Source organism: Diaporthe citri, assembly GCF_014595645.1.
Source record: "Diaporthe citri strain NFHF-8-4 chromosome Unknown scaffold_2, whole genome shotgun sequence".
In the NCBI taxonomy this organism is placed as follows: Eukaryota; Fungi; Ascomycota; class Sordariomycetes; order Diaporthales; family Diaporthaceae; genus Diaporthe; species Diaporthe citri.
Genome location: NW_025064847.1, coordinates 2,865,725 through 2,883,728, shown reverse-complemented (window position 1 = coordinate 2,883,728; position 18,004 = coordinate 2,865,725). Strand labels below are relative to the sequence as shown.

The 18,004-nt window shown below is 53.5% G+C and overlaps 5 protein-coding genes across 5 annotated transcripts; 2 read left to right on the top strand and 3 right to left on the bottom strand.

Annotated features, from left to right (window-relative positions):
• Positions 1 to 1,289: 1,289 nt before the first annotated feature.
• On the bottom strand, positions 1,290 to 7,272 carry INS49_006406 (uncharacterized protein; the record flags this gene model as incomplete). Its single annotated transcript, XM_043167178.1, has 4 exons — positions 1,290 to 2,109; positions 2,172 to 6,746; positions 6,945 to 6,967; positions 7,210 to 7,272. The coding sequence occupies 4 exons, from the start codon at positions 7,270 to 7,272 to the stop codon at positions 1,290 to 1,292; spliced, it is 5,481 nt and encodes a 1,826-aa protein (XP_043028322.1).
• Positions 7,273 to 9,459: 2,187 nt separating this feature from the next.
• INS49_006405 (uncharacterized protein) lies at positions 9,460 to 11,013 on the top strand (the record flags this gene model as incomplete). Its single annotated transcript, XM_043167177.1, has 1 exon — positions 9,460 to 11,013. The coding sequence occupies one exon, from the start codon at positions 9,460 to 9,462 to the stop codon at positions 11,011 to 11,013; it is 1,554 nt and encodes a 517-aa protein (XP_043028321.1).
• A 604-nt stretch (positions 11,014 to 11,617) lies between these two features.
• INS49_006404 (uncharacterized protein) lies at positions 11,618 to 13,798 on the bottom strand (the record flags this gene model as incomplete). Its single annotated transcript, XM_043167176.1, has 1 exon — positions 11,618 to 13,798. The coding sequence occupies one exon, from the start codon at positions 13,796 to 13,798 to the stop codon at positions 11,618 to 11,620; it is 2,181 nt and encodes a 726-aa protein (XP_043028320.1).
• A 1,461-nt stretch (positions 13,799 to 15,259) lies between these two features.
• INS49_006403 (uncharacterized protein) lies at positions 15,260 to 16,077 on the top strand (the record flags this gene model as incomplete). The annotated part of the gene is made up of 4 exons (XM_043167175.1): positions 15,260 to 15,493; positions 15,551 to 15,652; positions 15,779 to 15,872; positions 16,019 to 16,077. The coding sequence occupies 4 exons, from the start codon at positions 15,260 to 15,262 to the stop codon at positions 16,075 to 16,077; spliced, it is 489 nt and encodes a 162-aa protein (XP_043028319.1).
• A 778-nt stretch (positions 16,078 to 16,855) lies between these two features.
• Positions 16,856 to 17,323, bottom strand: INS49_006402 (uncharacterized protein; the record flags this gene model as incomplete). The annotated part of the gene is made up of 1 exon (XM_043167174.1): positions 16,856 to 17,323. The coding sequence occupies one exon, from the start codon at positions 17,321 to 17,323 to the stop codon at positions 16,856 to 16,858; it is 468 nt and encodes a 155-aa protein (XP_043028318.1).
• Between the last annotated feature and the right edge of the window lie 681 nt (positions 17,324 to 18,004).

The following is an 18,004-nucleotide window of genomic DNA, read 5'->3' as shown; positions in this document are numbered from 1 at the left end:
GTGTGAATTGGGTATGGGTATTGGTTTAGTACTGGCGATGTATCGGTATACCATCCGTTTTTGCAGGTGTGAATAACTGTTCTCAAGGGAATCAGTACTTTGGGGACGCAAACATTGAAATAGATGTCAACTCGCTCGCTGTGCACTGTCATCAAGGATCGTGCGACTCGTGCGAGCAGGGAATTTCGGTCCACGGCCATCTGGGACGCGGCAACTACCTTCTACAGCTGCTTGAAGGACCTCGAGCTGGCCTTCCAGTGGATTTTCGGCCAATCAGATAGATGGGACTCCTGAATACAAGGCTATACAGCCAGAATTGACTGCTGTTCCGACCTTGTTCTAGGGGCATGTAGTCTAGTCATTGGAGTCTACCTGCAGAGGATGCTCTGACACGGTCGCTTCAAGACTGGTGAAGCAAGTTTTATGTTGTTTGAAATTCTGCATCCGGCAGGAATCTGGAGACGCATTCTTGGGAGTGAGTTGCCACAGATTCTGAAGCTGACAATACCAGCCATCGTGATTTACGAACATCGTACCGGTGGGATCTATCAGACGCTGGCCCTCACGTCTCCGTTCGTGGCAAGGGAACATTGTCTCGGCCGCTTCTACACTCTACGCTGGTAGTAGTTACGACTTCTGATGTTATGCACGTGATGTGTTGCTCCTGCAGTGCATACAATAGAGCAGACAGTGACACGGTAAGAGAGGGATCATGGAACCACAGTGCAAGTCACATTAGTATTTTTCCCAAACAAAACCAGGCCTGCAACAGGCCTGGCTGGTCAAGTCTCTCTATATACCTTGGAAAAGGAGACAAGACATCTGTGCGACCATCACTTGGCCATACCACGCGGCAGCTGTATGTGTAGGTAGTATGTAGAAAGCCCGTACGTCTATTCCACAACGACGACGATGCTGTGGATTCATCTTCAACTTTTCCAGGTTCCCGGTGCAAATGCAATAAGTGCATGGCGTGAAAGCAGTGGGGAAGTCATGCATCATCGTGTGTCCGTCCGATTTCGTGTGCACCTCGGATATCCAGGCCATAAAACAAGAACACGTGCTCAGTAATGTCCAGTGGCTGCCGTCGTAAAACCAAACATCAAGAAGATTAAAAACCGCAAATAGACAAGCCGACGCCATGCAACCAGCACACATGGGAGGGCGTGGGTGTATGTAGAAGTGTTCAAAAAAAGAAAAAACGGTGCCACTCGCACAGCTGTAACCAGCCCCTACCACCATACATGCTTCTAGTAGCGCGTATCCGTCGTAGTCGAAGGGCGCCATCCCTAATAGCCCCTTCCATCACCACGATCGCCGCGATCAGCAAGGTTCATTGAAGCAATCGCATCGGCTGTCCAGTCCTCCTCGTTCTGCAGAGACGGGTTGCGTGCGTGCCCGCCCGGGCCGTATGATGGGTGCATGTGACCTCTCCAGTCCACGCCTTGGAACTCAGGAAGTCGAATCTCAGGTGTCTGCTGGTGCATGTCGGGATGTGGACCAGAGTCCGGTCTATTATCGTGGTCAAATTGGCCAAAGTCGGGCAGATCAAAACCGTGTCCCTGTGGTGCGGACGGTCCTGTAGGCGTCATCTGATCACGGCCGTTGCCATTTCCATTCTCCCCAGGCCGTTGTCCGTAATTGGCGCTCGCCTCCGGTGGGATCGCAGAGATGCGCTCAAGTTGTGACTCCAACTCCCTCTGCTCGAGAATCTGCGGGGCTGGCTCGACGTTTCGCAGAGTGCTACCCACAGAGGCCAGGCCAATCTGCGCGCCGCTGCTGCTTCGATGGCTACCGTAGCTGGCCCGATGAGCCTCCTGGTTCGCGTCACCGTCGCCGTTACCCAAGCCAGTTGACGCATCCCTGATGGCGAATTGTGCTATTGTTCTCATCTTGCGAGATACCCATCCGGCGAGGATTTTGCCACGCTGTTTCTCGCCAAGGCGGGAGCGAGGGAAATCGCCCTTTGACACGAAGGCAACGATGTCAACAATGATCTGGTGTTCGTTGAGAATAGAGTCGACGATAACAGGTACAATTGAGGCGAGATATGCCTTGCGGCTGACCTCCACAACCACGACGACAAGACCGCCAGCTTGGAAGATTGCACTGGTTGACACACTCGTTAGCTTATCCGACAGCATTTATGAAGACTCGCGTGGGCGACTTACCAGCCTCCAGAAACGATGTTCCTGTGGCTCTTCTCCACCGACGCCTCAATATCCATGGGGTAGTGACTCAGTCCATTGATCTCGAACGTTTCACCAATACTTCCCAACACGAACAAGACCTGCATATCGACTTGCGCACCACCTGGACCGATGGGTCTGCTAACACAGTGGAGGAAGCCAAGGTCACCGGTCCTGACGTAGCTGATACTCGGGTCTCCATCAAGTGTGCGGCCATCGAATCTCTCAGCGTCGAAAATATCCTTCGAGCCGTAGAAGCCTTTGACGCAGGCCTCGGAGTCGACCCAGATCTCACCATACTCACCATCACAACAGAGTAGACGACTCTCGGGGTTGACGATTGCAATCTGCGTGGAGACTGGGACCATGCCGGAGTCCTGGAGAAGGAGAGCCTTGGGGTCTGTCTCGGGGTCCGTAGGGATAACAAGACCACGTCGGAGAGCCTTGGTGTCGAGCCAGAGCTCGATCGGTTCGATGCACATATACGAGCGGGACGCAATCATCGGGTTGAGGACGTGAGAATAAACCGTGTTGATGGCCGTGCGATCAAGGCCAGTCGCTGCGAAGTGCAATCGCACTTTCTGGAAAACATCGATCCGCGGCCGGCTCTCCGCCGATATCATCATGTTCTTCATCTCGTGTAGCGTAAATCCCTTGCCTGGCATGAGAGCCATAGCGTGATCAAGCATCTGAGGCGTGGCATACGTGTCCTTGACCTTGTATCGCGAAAGAATCATGAACAGAGAGATGGGGTTCTGTGCGAACTCCACGGGCGAGAGCAGGTACGTGGGCGTGCCAATGTAGATCCCCATGAGACAGGTATGGATGAAGCCCAAGCCCGTAGTACTTCTGACACACCCCAGCACTGGCCGAGAGCTGGTCATTTGACAAGTCTCCTTCTGGACCTTGCACATTCCGAGGATTGTGTCATGTCCCAGCTGCACGGCGAGCCTCCTCTGATCGGGGGTCCAGTAGGTCCAGATAATCACTGGGTAGCCTGGCTGTATCCACGAGGGGTCCACAGTAATTCCTAGGTCCCTCAAACCGTTGTTCTGTTTTGGAGGCTTCGTTGTGTTGTAACAAGGCGGCACATTGATCTTCAGGATCTGGGCAGACTGTTTGATGTGCTGGGCCACCGGCTTCATCTTAAGCAGGTGATCAACTTCCTGATTGACCAAGACAGCTCTGACATTGTAGTCCGCAACCAGGTGCAAGAATGCCGGGACGTCTTCGGGCAGTCGGTTTTGATCCATCGGAGCGCAAGGGATAACGACCGCACCGAGGTTGATGCACGCGTGAACGGCGAACACGAACTCCTCCGAGTGCGTATACATGAGTATGACATGATCCCTCGGTCGAATCTTGACCTTGTTCTTCAGGTACATGGCTACCGCAGCAACCCTGGTGTCGAACTTCTTCCATGTGATGCCCTTGCCCTCTTTGCCTTTAGCGTCAATAGTACAGTAGGAAAGCTCTTCGGGTTGCCTTGCCACTCTCCACTGGATGAGGTCCGTGATGGTCCTGAAATTATTGAGTGGTGTAGACGTGCGATCATCAATGACGACCTCGCGACGGTCGATACCTGAATACTGCTTGTCAACCGGTCCCAACACCTCCGCTCGAGAATCTGAAGCAATGTTGGACCAGATTCCACCTATTGGGTCGACACCAATGGGCAGGTTCAGAACGGCGTGCTCGACACCAAACTTGACGTGCACAGCGGGCAGATTGCCGAGGTCAAACTCCTTCCGACAAAGCATGTTTCCGATCTCCCTACGGCCGTTCTTCAAGACCCTGGGGAGTGAGTTTGGCGCAGTGATCAGCACACAGTACACGCGCAGATGGTGCTCCTGCATCAGAACATCCATGCATCTTTCGGATAGAGAGTCCAAGAGTGCGGTATCTAGTTGCCGTGGTGGGCCACCAGAAGTTGCAGGCGCCGTTGAAGCTGAAGTCGATTCCAGGACCACGATAGGGAGATGTTCCTCGTTGACGAACACGTCAAATGCAGAGCAGTCGAAGATCTTGGGAATGTTGCGCATAATGCTAACGACGAGATGCTGCACGAAGAAATACCGGTATTCGGCCACTTCATGGCCGTGTTCGACCCATTCCACCTTCTGCCTAATCCGGTCCTCGTACAGCCCAAGAACGAAGACTTTGCCCTCAATAATGGTACCTAACAATCCTGTCCGCAGGAATTCTGGCTCCACAGGAGTTGGTGTCGGGTTCCCCGGGTCAAATTTATAAGGCCTGGCATGGAATATCTGCTCGGTGTGCTTGGGGAGAGCCCAGAACCCACCGGACAGAGACGGAGAGTCCACCCAAATTTCGCCGATGGAGTGGGGAGAGGCGAGCAGGCCAGTCTCCGGATCGACAACGGAAAGGGTCGCGTCAGGTATAGGGTACCCAAAAGCACCAATGCGGACGGTGGTAGAGTCGCTGGATTTCTTTCTCGCCTCGTCACCAATCGCAACCACGAGGACCTCGTTGGATTTCAAGGCTTCCCTGTCAAGGAGGACCTCACTCAACTCGTTCTTAGCGCGCTGCTCTGTCACATTGGTCGTACCCCCACTGAGAAGACTGCCACCAAAGCCGTTCGACGGCTTCTCCTTCTCTTCTCTTGCCCTCTCTGCCTCGGAATCTGTGTCATCGTCGTCCATATCCAGCTTGAGGGGGCAACCCATACGCTCCTCCCCACCGAGCCAGTCTCGAACGCTGATGACCATGCCTCCGTGTTCCGGGAGACAAAGCATGGGCGCCACCACTTCTCTTGCTCTGGGGTTCCGCAATGGCCTCAGCCATCGGTCTGCCAGCAGCTCATGGAATTCGCAATCGACCGTGACCGTGTCGATCAGGCACAGCTTTACTGACTGGAAATTCGGCTCGGTACCCTTTTTGTAGTTGCGGGTCGTCATCGGATCTTGCTGGTAGTTATAAGCAGCTCGTTTCAGACCGGGGTAGTCGGCAACCATCAGGGTGGCTCTGTACTTGGTGATGAGGTGTGCGTAAAGACCGGGGACCTCAACAGCCTTGTTTTCCAGCCACACGGTAGTGTGTCCTCCATAGACCGTCAGTAAAACGCCCAGGATCATACCGATGCCCTGGCGCGGGTCCAAGTACGATAACAATATCTCGCTACTTGCGCCACCTCCAATCAGCCGTCCGTTCTTATCGCGAAGTGATGAGCTGAAGGTATCGCCGGGCGAGTTGTTGGGCACCTGTGATATTATAGCGCTCAAGCAAGCCATTTGATGCATGATGGTCCGGTGGCTCAGCACAACTCCTCTCAGATCCCCAGTTGGGGCCCTGGAGAACTCGACGTAGGCCAGATCTGGCACGGACAGTGCCGGGGTATCGTCCTTCTTCTTTGGGTGATAGCTGCCGAACTCGTTTGTTTTCCACCACTCTACACCCTTGGGCCATGTGAGCTTCTGAATTGTAATGTCTCTCTGGAATGCCTTCAGGTTGTTGTCGGTAGTCAGGGCCAGATGGGCTTGCGTCGATGTGAGAATCAGGTTCAGTTTCTGGTAATCCTGTAATTCATTGATAGGCACTGCCACAACGCCGGCGATAAAGCAACCGAGGAGGGCGATAGCGAAGTCGATGATCTCGGTGTCGCGATATATGAGCGCAACCCGGTCACCCCTGTATAACGAGCTCTTATCCCGTATGACCTGCGCCACCTTTTCTGCCCTCGAGGCTAGTTTATCCCATGTTATAGACGCGGTCTCCTTCCCGCGATTGTCGAGAACCCAGTACGCCGGAAGCTTGGCGGATGTACGACCGCGGTGACGCAGTACCGCTGCTATATTATCGAACTGCGACATCTGGACGCTCGAGTCGTGTGGGTCGAAGATGGCGAAGGGCACCTCGCGAGGTTCGAGCGGCAGCTGGTATTCGAGGGTTTCGGCGGTTGGAAGGTCACTGGCCGTGAGCATGGGAGGCGCCATAGCGGCGGTTGGGGAGAAGGCGTCGCTCGAGGAGTATCGCTGTGGGCCCCCGTATTGTTCCGAGGGATTTTGATCGTAAGCCTGCTGGCCGGCGAAGTCGGAAAAGTAGCCTTGCGAGTCCAGCAGAGTGCCCGTCCTGCTGTCGTAAGGTGTGCGCTGCTCGGGCTCCCCATATCCGCCTTGGTGTTCCGGGTTGAAAGCATAGTCACCTGAGGCCATTGTAGGTGACCTTGTCGACTCGGCAATCCCCAGATCCTGTCCCGGCACAAGGAAGAGGGAGTCGCGTTGGCGCAGGCCAGGGCGGGAGTCGGCGAAGGTGCCGCCTGGAGCAAGCAAGGAGGCCGGATGCTGCTCGGGAGGTAGAGAGTAGGGGGACTGGGACCCTCCGGGGCCGGACGGAGAAGACATGCCAGTACCGAGGCCGGGAGAGGGCGGAATGCTGAGATCGGGGGAGTTGGCATTCAGAGCCGCAAGGGCACCTGCTCGTGTGCCATCGTTGGAGGGGTGGGAGGAGCTGTCGGGAGAGTGGATGCGCAGGCCGCCGGACGGCTCCTGCGGAACAGCACCGTACTGGGACAGCAGCTGTGTCCTACGCTTTTGGTATCTATGGGCGGTCGAGGAGAGTCAGAAGAGCAGCGCAGAACACGATCATGTTGAGGGCAGTTGAGTGCGAGAGACAGGGTGGTGGTGACAGAGGGGCGCATGGCATCGCATGGCATCGCATGACATGGCGAGGCATGTGGTTCGCAGCTAGGGCCAGAGACGGAGCGGCAGTAAGACGGATCGCGGGACAAGAACGTACCCCTTTTGTGTAATATCGCCCTCCTAGAAACAGAACAATAGCCATAGGTTAGCACGCGCCCGACACATTGGGTAGAGGTGGGCTGCTGTAGCACTTTGGCGGGTGGCCCAAGGCTGAGCGAGTGACCCCGCGATTGCATTGCCACGACTGGGCACGAGCATGGGCTTGGGCTTGGGGTGGGCGTGGGCACAGCCGGCGAAGCAGGATTCCAAGAAGCCCCCCAGCGCCCGAGCGCATCAAGAACAGGAGCAGGAGCTCAACATACTTCTAGTTCCTTGTCCAGCTCCTCCAGGCGGTCCTGCAGCTCTGGGCTGAGTTCTGGCGACATGGTGTGTGGGCAATCGCAGTGGCGCTGAAGCCCGTCGTGGGCGTGCTGCAAGGAAGGATGGACTGGTGAACAGACGGGCGAGGCGGAGGGTGGACAGGTCGATGTATGGATGAACCAAGTCGAGTCGAGTGGGCGGGTGGAACAGACAACAAGCCCGTCAAACAAAGTTCAACCTGGGGCCAGGTCCAGAATTGCTGGCTTCGGCTGTTGGCCGGCGGCCTTGGAGATGGGGGGGGGGGCCTTGATCGGCCGGCCAGTGGATAGAACGAAGGGTACTGGCTTGAGGCGATCAGCAATACGGCAGGCGACTTTGCGAATGCCCAATGCAAGTCCGTGTCTGCGGTCGTGGTTCGGTAGCGCTCGGATTGATAGAGACTGGCTGACGGACTGGACAGGCTGGACCGCACACACGCACAGTCGAGTCGGTTGATGAGCTATGTGGGCTGTGGGCTGTCTCGGTGTAGGTCCTGTGGTGCAGCGCAGAGCAGCGCAGCGCAATACGGTGCACAGTGCCGGAGTAGATATGCCCCCGCGTTTGTTGGGCAGAGTCACAGGAGCATCGAACAGAGCACAGGTAAACAGAACAGAACAGGGCAGTTGCCCAGGTATGTCTCGTGACGTAAGGCGGGTTTTCACCAAGGCGCTTTCCTGGTCCATGGTCACCTTTCCAGGTCCCCTTTTTGGGCTTCTCTTGGTCTGGCAGCGTCAGGGGCAGCAAGCGAGCGAGCCCAAGTCGGGTTAGACAAGCAGCCGAGCCGGCCCCAGGTACGTACCGCCCGTCCCGACCGGACGTGCAGGCCTATTAATGGGCATGTCGGTGGTGTACTCCCAGTCTACGCATTTCACATCTACACAGTTCCTACCGAGACTACCTAGGTGGCACCTAGGACAGTCATGACACTTTCAATTGGACCCCAGGATACGAGAGAAGGGAAGGGAAAACGGCACAACCTCGGATGGCATCTTGTCAATCGACTACACTGCTTCCGATTACTGCGCAGACAACATGTCTGGACCGACTGCAGGACCAGTCGCAACACTGCGGACAATCTTCGTCTTCATGCAGGGCCTCTCGTGCTGGAATTAGATAGACGCGGCTGTCGCCAGTTGAGCACGCAACAGACCAGGTTCCGCGTGCCCCTGCTCTCCCGATCCGGCTAGACCGACCCCAGATACGAGGTTCCACGCGGTAGTGGGTCGGTCAACTTGGCCGATGTTTCGATTGAGTCTGATTTTTTCCCCCTGGCTTCCACCCTAGGCCGCGTTTCTTCAGCACAACCAAAAACATTTGCCGCCCGCCATCAGCAGAGGCACCACCATTACCACCACCACCACCACCATTACCACCATATCAGCATCATCACCATCGATTGGAGGCTGCACTCTGGGCCCTTCGGTGTCGCTTGGACTGACCGCTGCCAGGCCAGCTGGGTCGAGCGGTCCGCAGGCAGGGCCTGGAGTGAAACATAACGAACGGTAAGCCAAAGCAGGTGCCTTGTTCAAGCCATCTTTTGCAGCTACAGCAGCTACCCTCTGCCCAATGTGATGAGAATCCTTAGCATTTCACAGACCTGTTCTGAATTACCCTGTTGATAAAATGCATCAAACATCTCCTGATTTCCTCCCACTCCACCATCACTCTGTCTCAAACTTGACCTGGAAACAATTTGCTGACATTGTGAACAGGTGAGTCTTCGACTGGGCCGTGTGACGGTGTCTTCCCGCCAGAGATCTCGGAGGCAGATGCCCCTGGCTGCCAGTTGCCGTCCACATGGGTTTAGGATGTCTACGGCTCGGGGTGGGCAAATACGATGGCTTTGTGCCACAATTCAATCGCACCTTTCTTTCACGCTAAATAGTGCTTTGTCTGATGGCCTCCCGCCCCGATTGTCTCCGAAAAAGCTTGTGCCGTTGAACAATTGATATCATGAGGCCTCATTGGTTCTGTCGGCCCAGAAACACAACAATCTCCTCGACAATGGCTCCCGGCTCGCCTTTAACAACGCCCACTCCAACGCCCACTCGTAGCATAAATGTGCCAGGCGCACTCCTCTGGGCATTGTTTAGCAGTTGCTTGTCTCCATTCACCCCTTACAAGACTATCTGTTCCCACACCTCTTCGGCTCACAAAATCCGTCGCTTGCATCAAAAGCTTGTACCGAGCTCTTGTGAACGAACGCTGAGAAGATGCACGTTTCAGCGCCCCAATACCGAAACACCAACTCACAAGCTCCTGCTGGACAGAGCATATACATTCCCGAGGAAACAGTTGGCCCCTTTACGCACACCAGGATCCCGGATGGGGTATTCGTGCCCATACCCCAACATATTCGTCCTTTCCTAGACACAAAACATGAACCAACCGCGAGCGGTTATGTCCCGAATCGTAGAGCCGATGGCAGCGATGATATGAATATGGCTAATGATTACTACTACAAAATACGCCGCCTTTCACCCGTGAGGCACCCCGCCACCAACCGCGTCCTCTCGGCTTACAGTGGTGTAGAGCTCAAACCCGATTCAAATTTTTCTGCACATCAATTTGACGAGTACATCTTCCACGCCGTCCGCAAGTCTCGCTTATTCATGTTCAGGGTAGAGAAGCAAGCCGCACTTACCGGTCATCGCCATCCGCGTGGGCTTGAGAGCACTAGATGCAGGTTTGCGAAATGCCCTATTGATGGGACTATAAGGCCTGGACAGATTCGAGTATGCATTTCCGAGTTCCTCGACCCCCGGAACGAAGTACTTGACCCTTACCACAATGCCGCTTATGTCCATCTCTACTGCCTGGAAAACTTCTGCAACCTCCCCTCACTCCTGGCCGAGACCAATGTCGCTTTCCTTCCCGCGGGCCAGCTCGCGAAAGAGTCATATTTCCCTCCGGCCCTGAACGCCGCCGAACGCGAGGCGTGCCTACAGTGGGCCGACCAGGCGCGTCAACACTGGAGAAATTTCAAGCGCGCTTACCCGTTGCCTGAAGCTCGACCGAGATATAAACCTTCAGATCATGATAGGCTTTACTATCGTCTCGAGCAGATTCGCGAGAGCCACAAGGTGACGAACAAACGTTGGCACGAAGACTACAATGGCCCTCAAGTGTACACTTATAATAACCAGGGACAGCGAGATCCTGCACCCGAACCTGCTCCCAAGAAACCTCGGATAGTGCCACCCAGAATACCCATCCCCGCCTCCGGCTGGAACAGTGGTGCCATAATTTGCCAAGGCCCTCTCCCGCATCGAATGCACTCACCAACATCTCTCTCACAGATATTCAACAACAAAAGTATTCCCACTGATGCGCCACTACCCCCGTCCCCTGGGGATATACTGCCGTCGCGTCCGACAGAGGGCGCTCAGCTCCAGCTCTATACAAACGGTGTCGGTGGTCTCGGGGAGGGTGCAGAGTATTCTACAGAGGAAATCAATACCATGTTAGCTGAGTACTTTACTAACGAGGACTTTGCTAGTATCTCGCAACCCATGTACGAAGAACTCCCCTGCAATGAGCCGGAGCAAGCTCCCCAGCCGGAGCAAGACAATCAGCTGGTAGCTGCTGTCAAAACCCCCGTGGTGACGGAGGGTTGGCACAAACCCCGGAGGTCATCGGCGCCGCCGGTTCTAAGCGTCCAAAACGCAAGGATTAGGAAGAGCTCAGCCGCGAGTAGAAGGAACTCGAAGACAAAGGATAGACTAGTGGCTGAAGCAGACCTGGAAGAGTTGCACAAAGGCAGTTAAGGTTGAGAGGTGATGAAGCTTCACGACCGGCGAACCGCCACGAGTCGCTTGAATCACTACTCTCATCTATATCCTACTTTGCTGTGTGTAGTGCACACGGCAGCTGCTTCACCTAAAAGTTTTTCCTTTTCATTCTTCTTTTTTCTACCACTAGGTGTTCGCCTCTTCTCAATTGCATCATTTCTTTATTTACTCATTTTTAGCGTTGACATATATCAAGTAAATTGCATTTCGCATTTCAAGTCACGACATTATCTTGGCTTATTATGATGAAGCTCGTACAAGACAGACAGGTAACGTCAGGTAACGTTGCTCGATGGGGCATTATGTATATAGACTGTTTTAGGTTGCAGCAAAATGTAGTGCAACCTGACTTCCAATGACACAAAGCGTACCATGTCACAAGGTCAATGTCGTTTCGAGTGACACTCGAGTGCTAAAGGTTAAGCCGTTGAAGACAACCCTATGCAGATCTAGAGTGTGGTATTCTCTCCGCGAATAAGAGGTTTGAAGTGCGTTGATGACATCCTACGTATGTTTGTCCCAACAGGCAGGAATCGATATTTAAGTGGCCAGATTAGAACTCCAGGACGATGCTACCTGCTCACGATGCCATGGTATTAACCTCTTCGGCACTCAGGATGCGGCAGGTCTTGCCTTCGCAGAGCTGTACCACCTCCTTTGTCACATCCAAGTCCTTCAACAGCTGATTCCTGCTCTTCAACCACTCACACTTTGCACTACCGCCAACACGCAGCACCGTCCAACCGGGCCTCACAGTCCCATGTAACCTCTTGATAGCCGCACTGACAACCTCGCCCTCCCCGGCCAGCACCACACCCTTCAGCCCCACACGAGCCGCGGCGGCGGCACCCAACAGACCCGAGTACGCAGCAGGCTGTTTCCGCATATCCGGCCCAAATGCGGCGATCGTCTGCCTGCCCATCTCCCCGTACGCTGCATCATCAAGCAATGAGCCCAGCCTGAGGAGGTTCCCGGCGCTCACGCCGTTGGTACCCGGCTCCGCGTTGTCCGCAGCGTCCTTGGAGCGCACCAGGATGTCGGATTGGTCTGCGGGGGTGGAGAAGAAGCCATAGCCCTCAGTGTCCCAGAACAGCCGGACCTGCGTCTGCTGGAGCGCATCGGCCCACTCGAGGTGTGCGTCGTCGAATGTCGCCTCGTACAGGTCGATCAGGCCCGATATCAGGTATGCGTAGTCGTCCGCGAAACCCGGGGTATCACCGGGACCTTCGCGGTACACACGCCGCAGCGTGTTGGTCGCTGGGCTGAAGAGGTGCTCGCGGATGAAGCTCGCCGCTTTTTCGGCCGCGCCAAGGTAGGTCTTTGCATCGTCGGCTTTCCCGGCGGCTCCGAGCGCTGCGCTGGTTCGTGCAAGGCCCCCTATCGCCATGCCGTTCCATGCTGTAACGATCTTGTCGTCCAGTGCGGGACGGGGTCGGTGCTCAGTGCGGTATTTGAGCATTTTTGCACGCACCCGGTTTATAACCTCCTCGACTTGCTCCGTGGTCTTGCTGACAGATTTGGCCAGGTCCTCTGTGCTCATTTGTACACACAACGTGTTCATGCCTGTCAACTCACCCTGAATATCGTGCTGGCTGTCGACATTTCCATTGGGTTTAATATTCCAGTATTGCGCACAGAGCAGTAACTCATCCTTCTCCAGCAGAGCGTCCAGTTCGTCATAATCCCAAACGTAAAAGGCGCCTTCCTTTTTCTGCTGCTCAGCTGTCGAAGGTGCCGAATCCGCGTCTTCGCTCGCATGAATGCCCCCTTGCTCTGAGTTTATGGGAGGACTGGTAAGATATTTCGCAATATCGTGGACGGTATCAAAAAAGATGTCCTCGCCGTTCGACAAGAAGGCGTCGAGGTAGAGGGGCAGCAGTTGGGAATTATCATAAAGCATCTTCTCGAAGTGAGGAAGCGACCAGTCTTCGGTGACTGAGTAGCGAGCAAAGCCATTGCCAACTTGGTCCTTGATACCTCCCATTGCCATGCGCCGCAGGGTGTGAGACACCATGTCCTTGGCATCAGTGCATGCATCTTCACCCAAGGCGTCTTTTATTTCTTTGCCATACGCTCCCAGGCGAATGAGATGTGTCAGGTTTCCAGGGGTAGGAAACTTTGGTGCATGGTCGAAGCCACCGTGGATCTTGTCGAATTGCGCCTTGTAGTGCTGATACGACTGGGTGAGGAGCTCCAAGCTCGCGTCATTGTCGTCTTGTTCATCCTCCTCGGCCTTCGACTGGTTCGCAAACCTCCGCAGGGCTTCGGTGATCTGCTTCCCACTGTCCCTCACCTTGGCCTCGTTCTCTGCCCACATCCTGCCCACCATAATCAAGACATCTTCAAAGTTCATACTTCCGATATCGTCAGCCCCAGGTCCAGGCCAATACGTCCCTCCGAAGATTGGTTCCAGGTCTGGGGTAACAAAGACGTTCAAGGGCCACCCGCCATGACCAGTGGTCGCCGTTACAAAGTCCATGTACTGCCTGTCGATATCAGGACGTTCTTCCCGATCGATCTTCACAGGTATGAATTTCTCATTGAGCAGGAGAGCGATTCCGGGGTTGTCAAAGCTCTCGTGCGCCATGACATGGCACCAGTGACAGGCACTATATCCGATGCTCACGAAGAGCAGTTTGTTGTGACGCTTTGCAAGGTCGAGGGTCTCGGGCGTCCATAATTGCCAGGCGGTTGGATTGTCCTTGTGGGCGCGAACGTAGGGGCTCTTACTTTCGCTGCAGCGGTTCGAGAGGGACGCCATGGTCGATAGGGACCTATGATAGTTTGCTGAGATAGGAAGCACTTTGTAGGCTGCTTTTACTCGTCTGGGATGTGCGCTGAGAGGCCAAGGCCGTCTTGGAGGGAGCTGAAACGACCGTGGCTTAAAGACGGTCGCGAGACGCATATGCGCGGAGAGACGTGAGCCTCAAAGGTGACTGTGTGGATGCAGAATCGTCCCAGATGCCCAGGTCCAAGTTTAGTAGATCTGTAACTATCACGCCCTGGATGTTGTGGAAGGGATGAGTGTCGCCGTCCACAGCAGTCCAAATTTAGCATCGGCTGCCACTGTGGGCAGAACCTGGTCCGTAATTGTGAGGTCATTGACCGCTTTCCTTATTGGCTCATCCCAGCCCCGACATCACAAATAGAGTTCGTCTCTTGCTGACAGCTGACGACGACATGGCACGGCGGTCTGGAATATGCAGAGCTGATCTGGTGACATTGGTGACGCTCGAGTATCGACTCCGATAGTCAGATCTGAGAAAACGTTGAAGGAAGTGAGCCTTTGCATCTTTACGGAAGTGGTTTGTCCAGTGAATGTGCCTTCAGATATCGGTCTGCAGGCCCCAACGCCTGATCGTATCGATGCGTCTTGCTAAAAAGATGAGCTGGGATTATTCTATCTCACGTATGCCGCCGTCTGGTTCTTTTGAGGGGAAGACCAATATCTTGGAGCTCAAATGCAATTTTATGGCACCGGGTCAGTCAGCCATATATATGGATACTTCTACCCGGAATTTGTGGCTCAAACAGGGAAACCAATTAAATGGGGAGTAAGGAAGAAAAATGAGAGAATATATATATTCTAGACCCATGGTCTGTATTCAAGTGTCTGTGCTTGCAGTGGAAACCAGCAACATGAAGTTTCGAATAGGTTTGACCAAAGCCAAGGTGGACCTTCCTGAATTGATGCTGGTCACTGCATCCACCTGAGCAGCTCCTTGACAGTTTTTGTGGCTGTAAGGACTTGAGCTCTTTCCTTCCGCAGTACAAATCCGTGTCCGCTCTGGAAAGTAGATCTAGACGCTTTTGAGGCTCGAGGTAAGACGATAGCCACAACTTTCACTGCCACAAACACGAACATGTTTTCCTTTTCCTACACATCGTCTGTACTCCGTGTTTGGCCATTGCGAATAACAGTGACAAACGGACCTTTCCATGCCATTTCATTGGAGTGATTCCTGAGGCGAAGCCCACCGTTTTCGTGCAGCGCCAGGTTCTAATTCACTTCAGTCCCGCGATACGAATCATCCATGAGCAGCAGCACCTGACCTCAACTTCACTTCTTGTTCCCACAAAGCCATTCGAAGACCTTTCAAAAACTTCTCTGATTGCCAGGCAACCTCAGTCTTCCCTAAACTCCTCCCCCCCCCCCCACTCCTCCAGCAGACATTTCATGTCCATAGGATCGCTCACCAGAACACTCCTTTCTGTCACCAAGATGACGATCAAGCTCAGTACCATCTTTGTCATTGCGCAAGTGATCCTACTTGCTGCTGCCATGCCACCCAACTCCACCGACTCCACCAACTCGACAGGAAGGGCGACTGATTCTTACGGCTGCTTCAAGAAAGGCGAACTGTGGAAGGATTTGGGCACAAACGAGTCTATCATTCAGGCTTATGATGAACAGTGGTGCAAGAACAATGTGGGATTGGAGCCACTCGGTTTGAAGGTAAATAATGCAGCTGGACGCTGTTTGTATTGCACTTTTCAGCTGATTGATTCACAGGTCAATCTTTGCATACGGGATCAACCTATCAAACATGCTTTCATGTGGAAGTGGGAGATCACCGAGGTCCCTGACGGAAAAGACGAAGGCTTTATCTCCCATGTATGTGTTTCGACGGAACATTGCTCTTGGCTTTTCTTTGCGCATACTCAATCACAATTTATTCCATTGAAATGACAGACATGAACACCAATACAGAATAGTGACAGCTAACCTTACGTTCGACAGGACGTCTGCATCTGCTTCATTGCACAAGCCCTAAACATGTGCGAAAAGGGCGGGATCTTTGATTTGGTCTGCGGCCCCGGAACCGATGGAGGTGGTAAGTCCTTTGTAGAGGTGTCCCCAGTGAAAGATATCTTTCATTTATTGCATGAGAAGCAAATAGACCAGAGTCCTTTTCAAAGCCCTGTTTGATGACCACCCTCAGCTGCCAGGGATAGAAAATCCGTACTGACATATTCACAGACGTCATCGGTGCTCATATCCTTGCCGATCCTCAGGGGTCTTTTTCTTGCAATGGCTGAGACGATGAGAAGAGCCAATCCATTTCGGTCATTTGGAATCTCATTGGGAGGAGTCTGTCTCTCCACCAGGAGGGCACAAAGTATTAAATTGTGTGGTAGGAAGCGAGTCGGATATCGCAATACGCTGAGATGGCCTCACTCAAATAGGAAATGCTCTCATGCCCCAAGGTTCTGATGCTACGTGTGCTTGTGCGTGTTGGTAGTAACAGACAGCCACCTTGAGCCGTTACTGACATGGCCAGAGATATCAGCATGTTCGAGCCCTAGACGATGATTTTCCCTCATGCAGCCACTTTGTGCGCTTCAGACAGCATCTTCCGCTCACCATGTTCCAGTTTAACAGCTGCATCTGGATGAGAGCGGAAAAGGACAACCCGGCCCTGATGCACTTGTAAGCTTCTTGTATTGTATACTGTAATGCCCTGCTATATATGCTCAGAACGCGGAACCCTTGAACACGTCGCTTCTGTGCTTCACCTACAGTAGAACGATACTGGTTCATAGTCACTCAATGCAACCACGAGTTAAAAAGATCTCAAGTCTAGGTCTAAGTTCCTACAGCCACAGCATCTCACATGTATAGATTATTCAAATACAGCAACTTCAATGGAAAGATTCTCATATTTTCATCGTCTTAGGAGGAGGCAAGAAGTAGATAAACTCTTACGTAAGTACAATTCCCTACAGTAAGCTATCCTAACCAATTGGCCAATCTAAATCTAACACAAGATAAGAATGCGCACAACGGGATATAGAACCCCGCAAAGGAGCTACATCTCTACTCAACGACCTCTTCTTCGAGTATGCCCAAATACTCTAAGCGACCCTGGACATCTGCAAACTCTCTGCCCATGGTCTCCGCAATGAGCTCCGCATCGTCACCGGCACGAGAGAGGGAAAGAATCTTCTCGTCGTCTTCCGGAGTGAAGACTGGATCCTCCGGGCCCTGCTGCATGCGGTATATCATCGCAGCCAGGTTCTCTTTAGCCCGGGCCGTAGACTCCTTATTAAAGGGGCAGTTCTCCACGTTGCAATTATGCGTGTCCCAGAGGCTATGGTTAAGGAACTTGGCGTCGTTGGTAGCCAAATCCGCAGGGGGTTCTCCCTGAACGATCAGAGCTGAGCAGCCGGGGCATTTAGCAGCCAGAGCCCCTGCCTCTGCGGTAGACGTCCCCTCGTTCTGAGGGCACCCTACCTGGGGGCACACGCCCTGCCGCTCAGCCCACTCTTCTCGGGGGAGGGCCATGTCGTGCAGCTGCAGCTGGTGGGTCTCCCGTGAGGATGAGCGATAGAAGCGATACATGCGATCCGCTGAGTGCGGGCCACCACGCCACAAATGCAGCGATACTTCACTTCGAGACACATGTTGATTTCGCTTGGGTTTAGTCAATGTTTGTTTCTTCTGTATGTGGAAGCTCGATGGTTGGTGTTGGAGAGGTATGGTGAGTTTTGGAGATGTAGTAAGTGATACTGATAGCTCATGAGAACTCGCTAATTTGTGGGAGTTATCATTTTGCCAGGGAACAAGGCTATTATCTGCCATGCAGTCCATGTACAATGTTCGGGTTATTTGTGCGGTTTATTGCAGACAATGGAGAAGCTGTGAAGTCGACAAAGGCCATTGGATTCAACACCGTTGCGATGGACAATTGACTTCGTAATTTCAACTACAAGCTGTCCAGATAGTGACCGTCAATGTTCTGAAAGAGGCACTAAGATTTGAGGATGTCGAGTAATCAGCACGTCACAGCTGAAAGCGAAAGACCTGTGATTCAATCATGTTTAGTCTTCCCAGATGATGCGGATCACAAGTTGATGATCGATCCATACGTTCGCACATTTTATTCCGGGGGCTTGTTCATTGCATCTTATGGCAAGGATTCAATGTGACGAGGACCGAATGCCAGGTTTTCGACGTCTGTTGTGA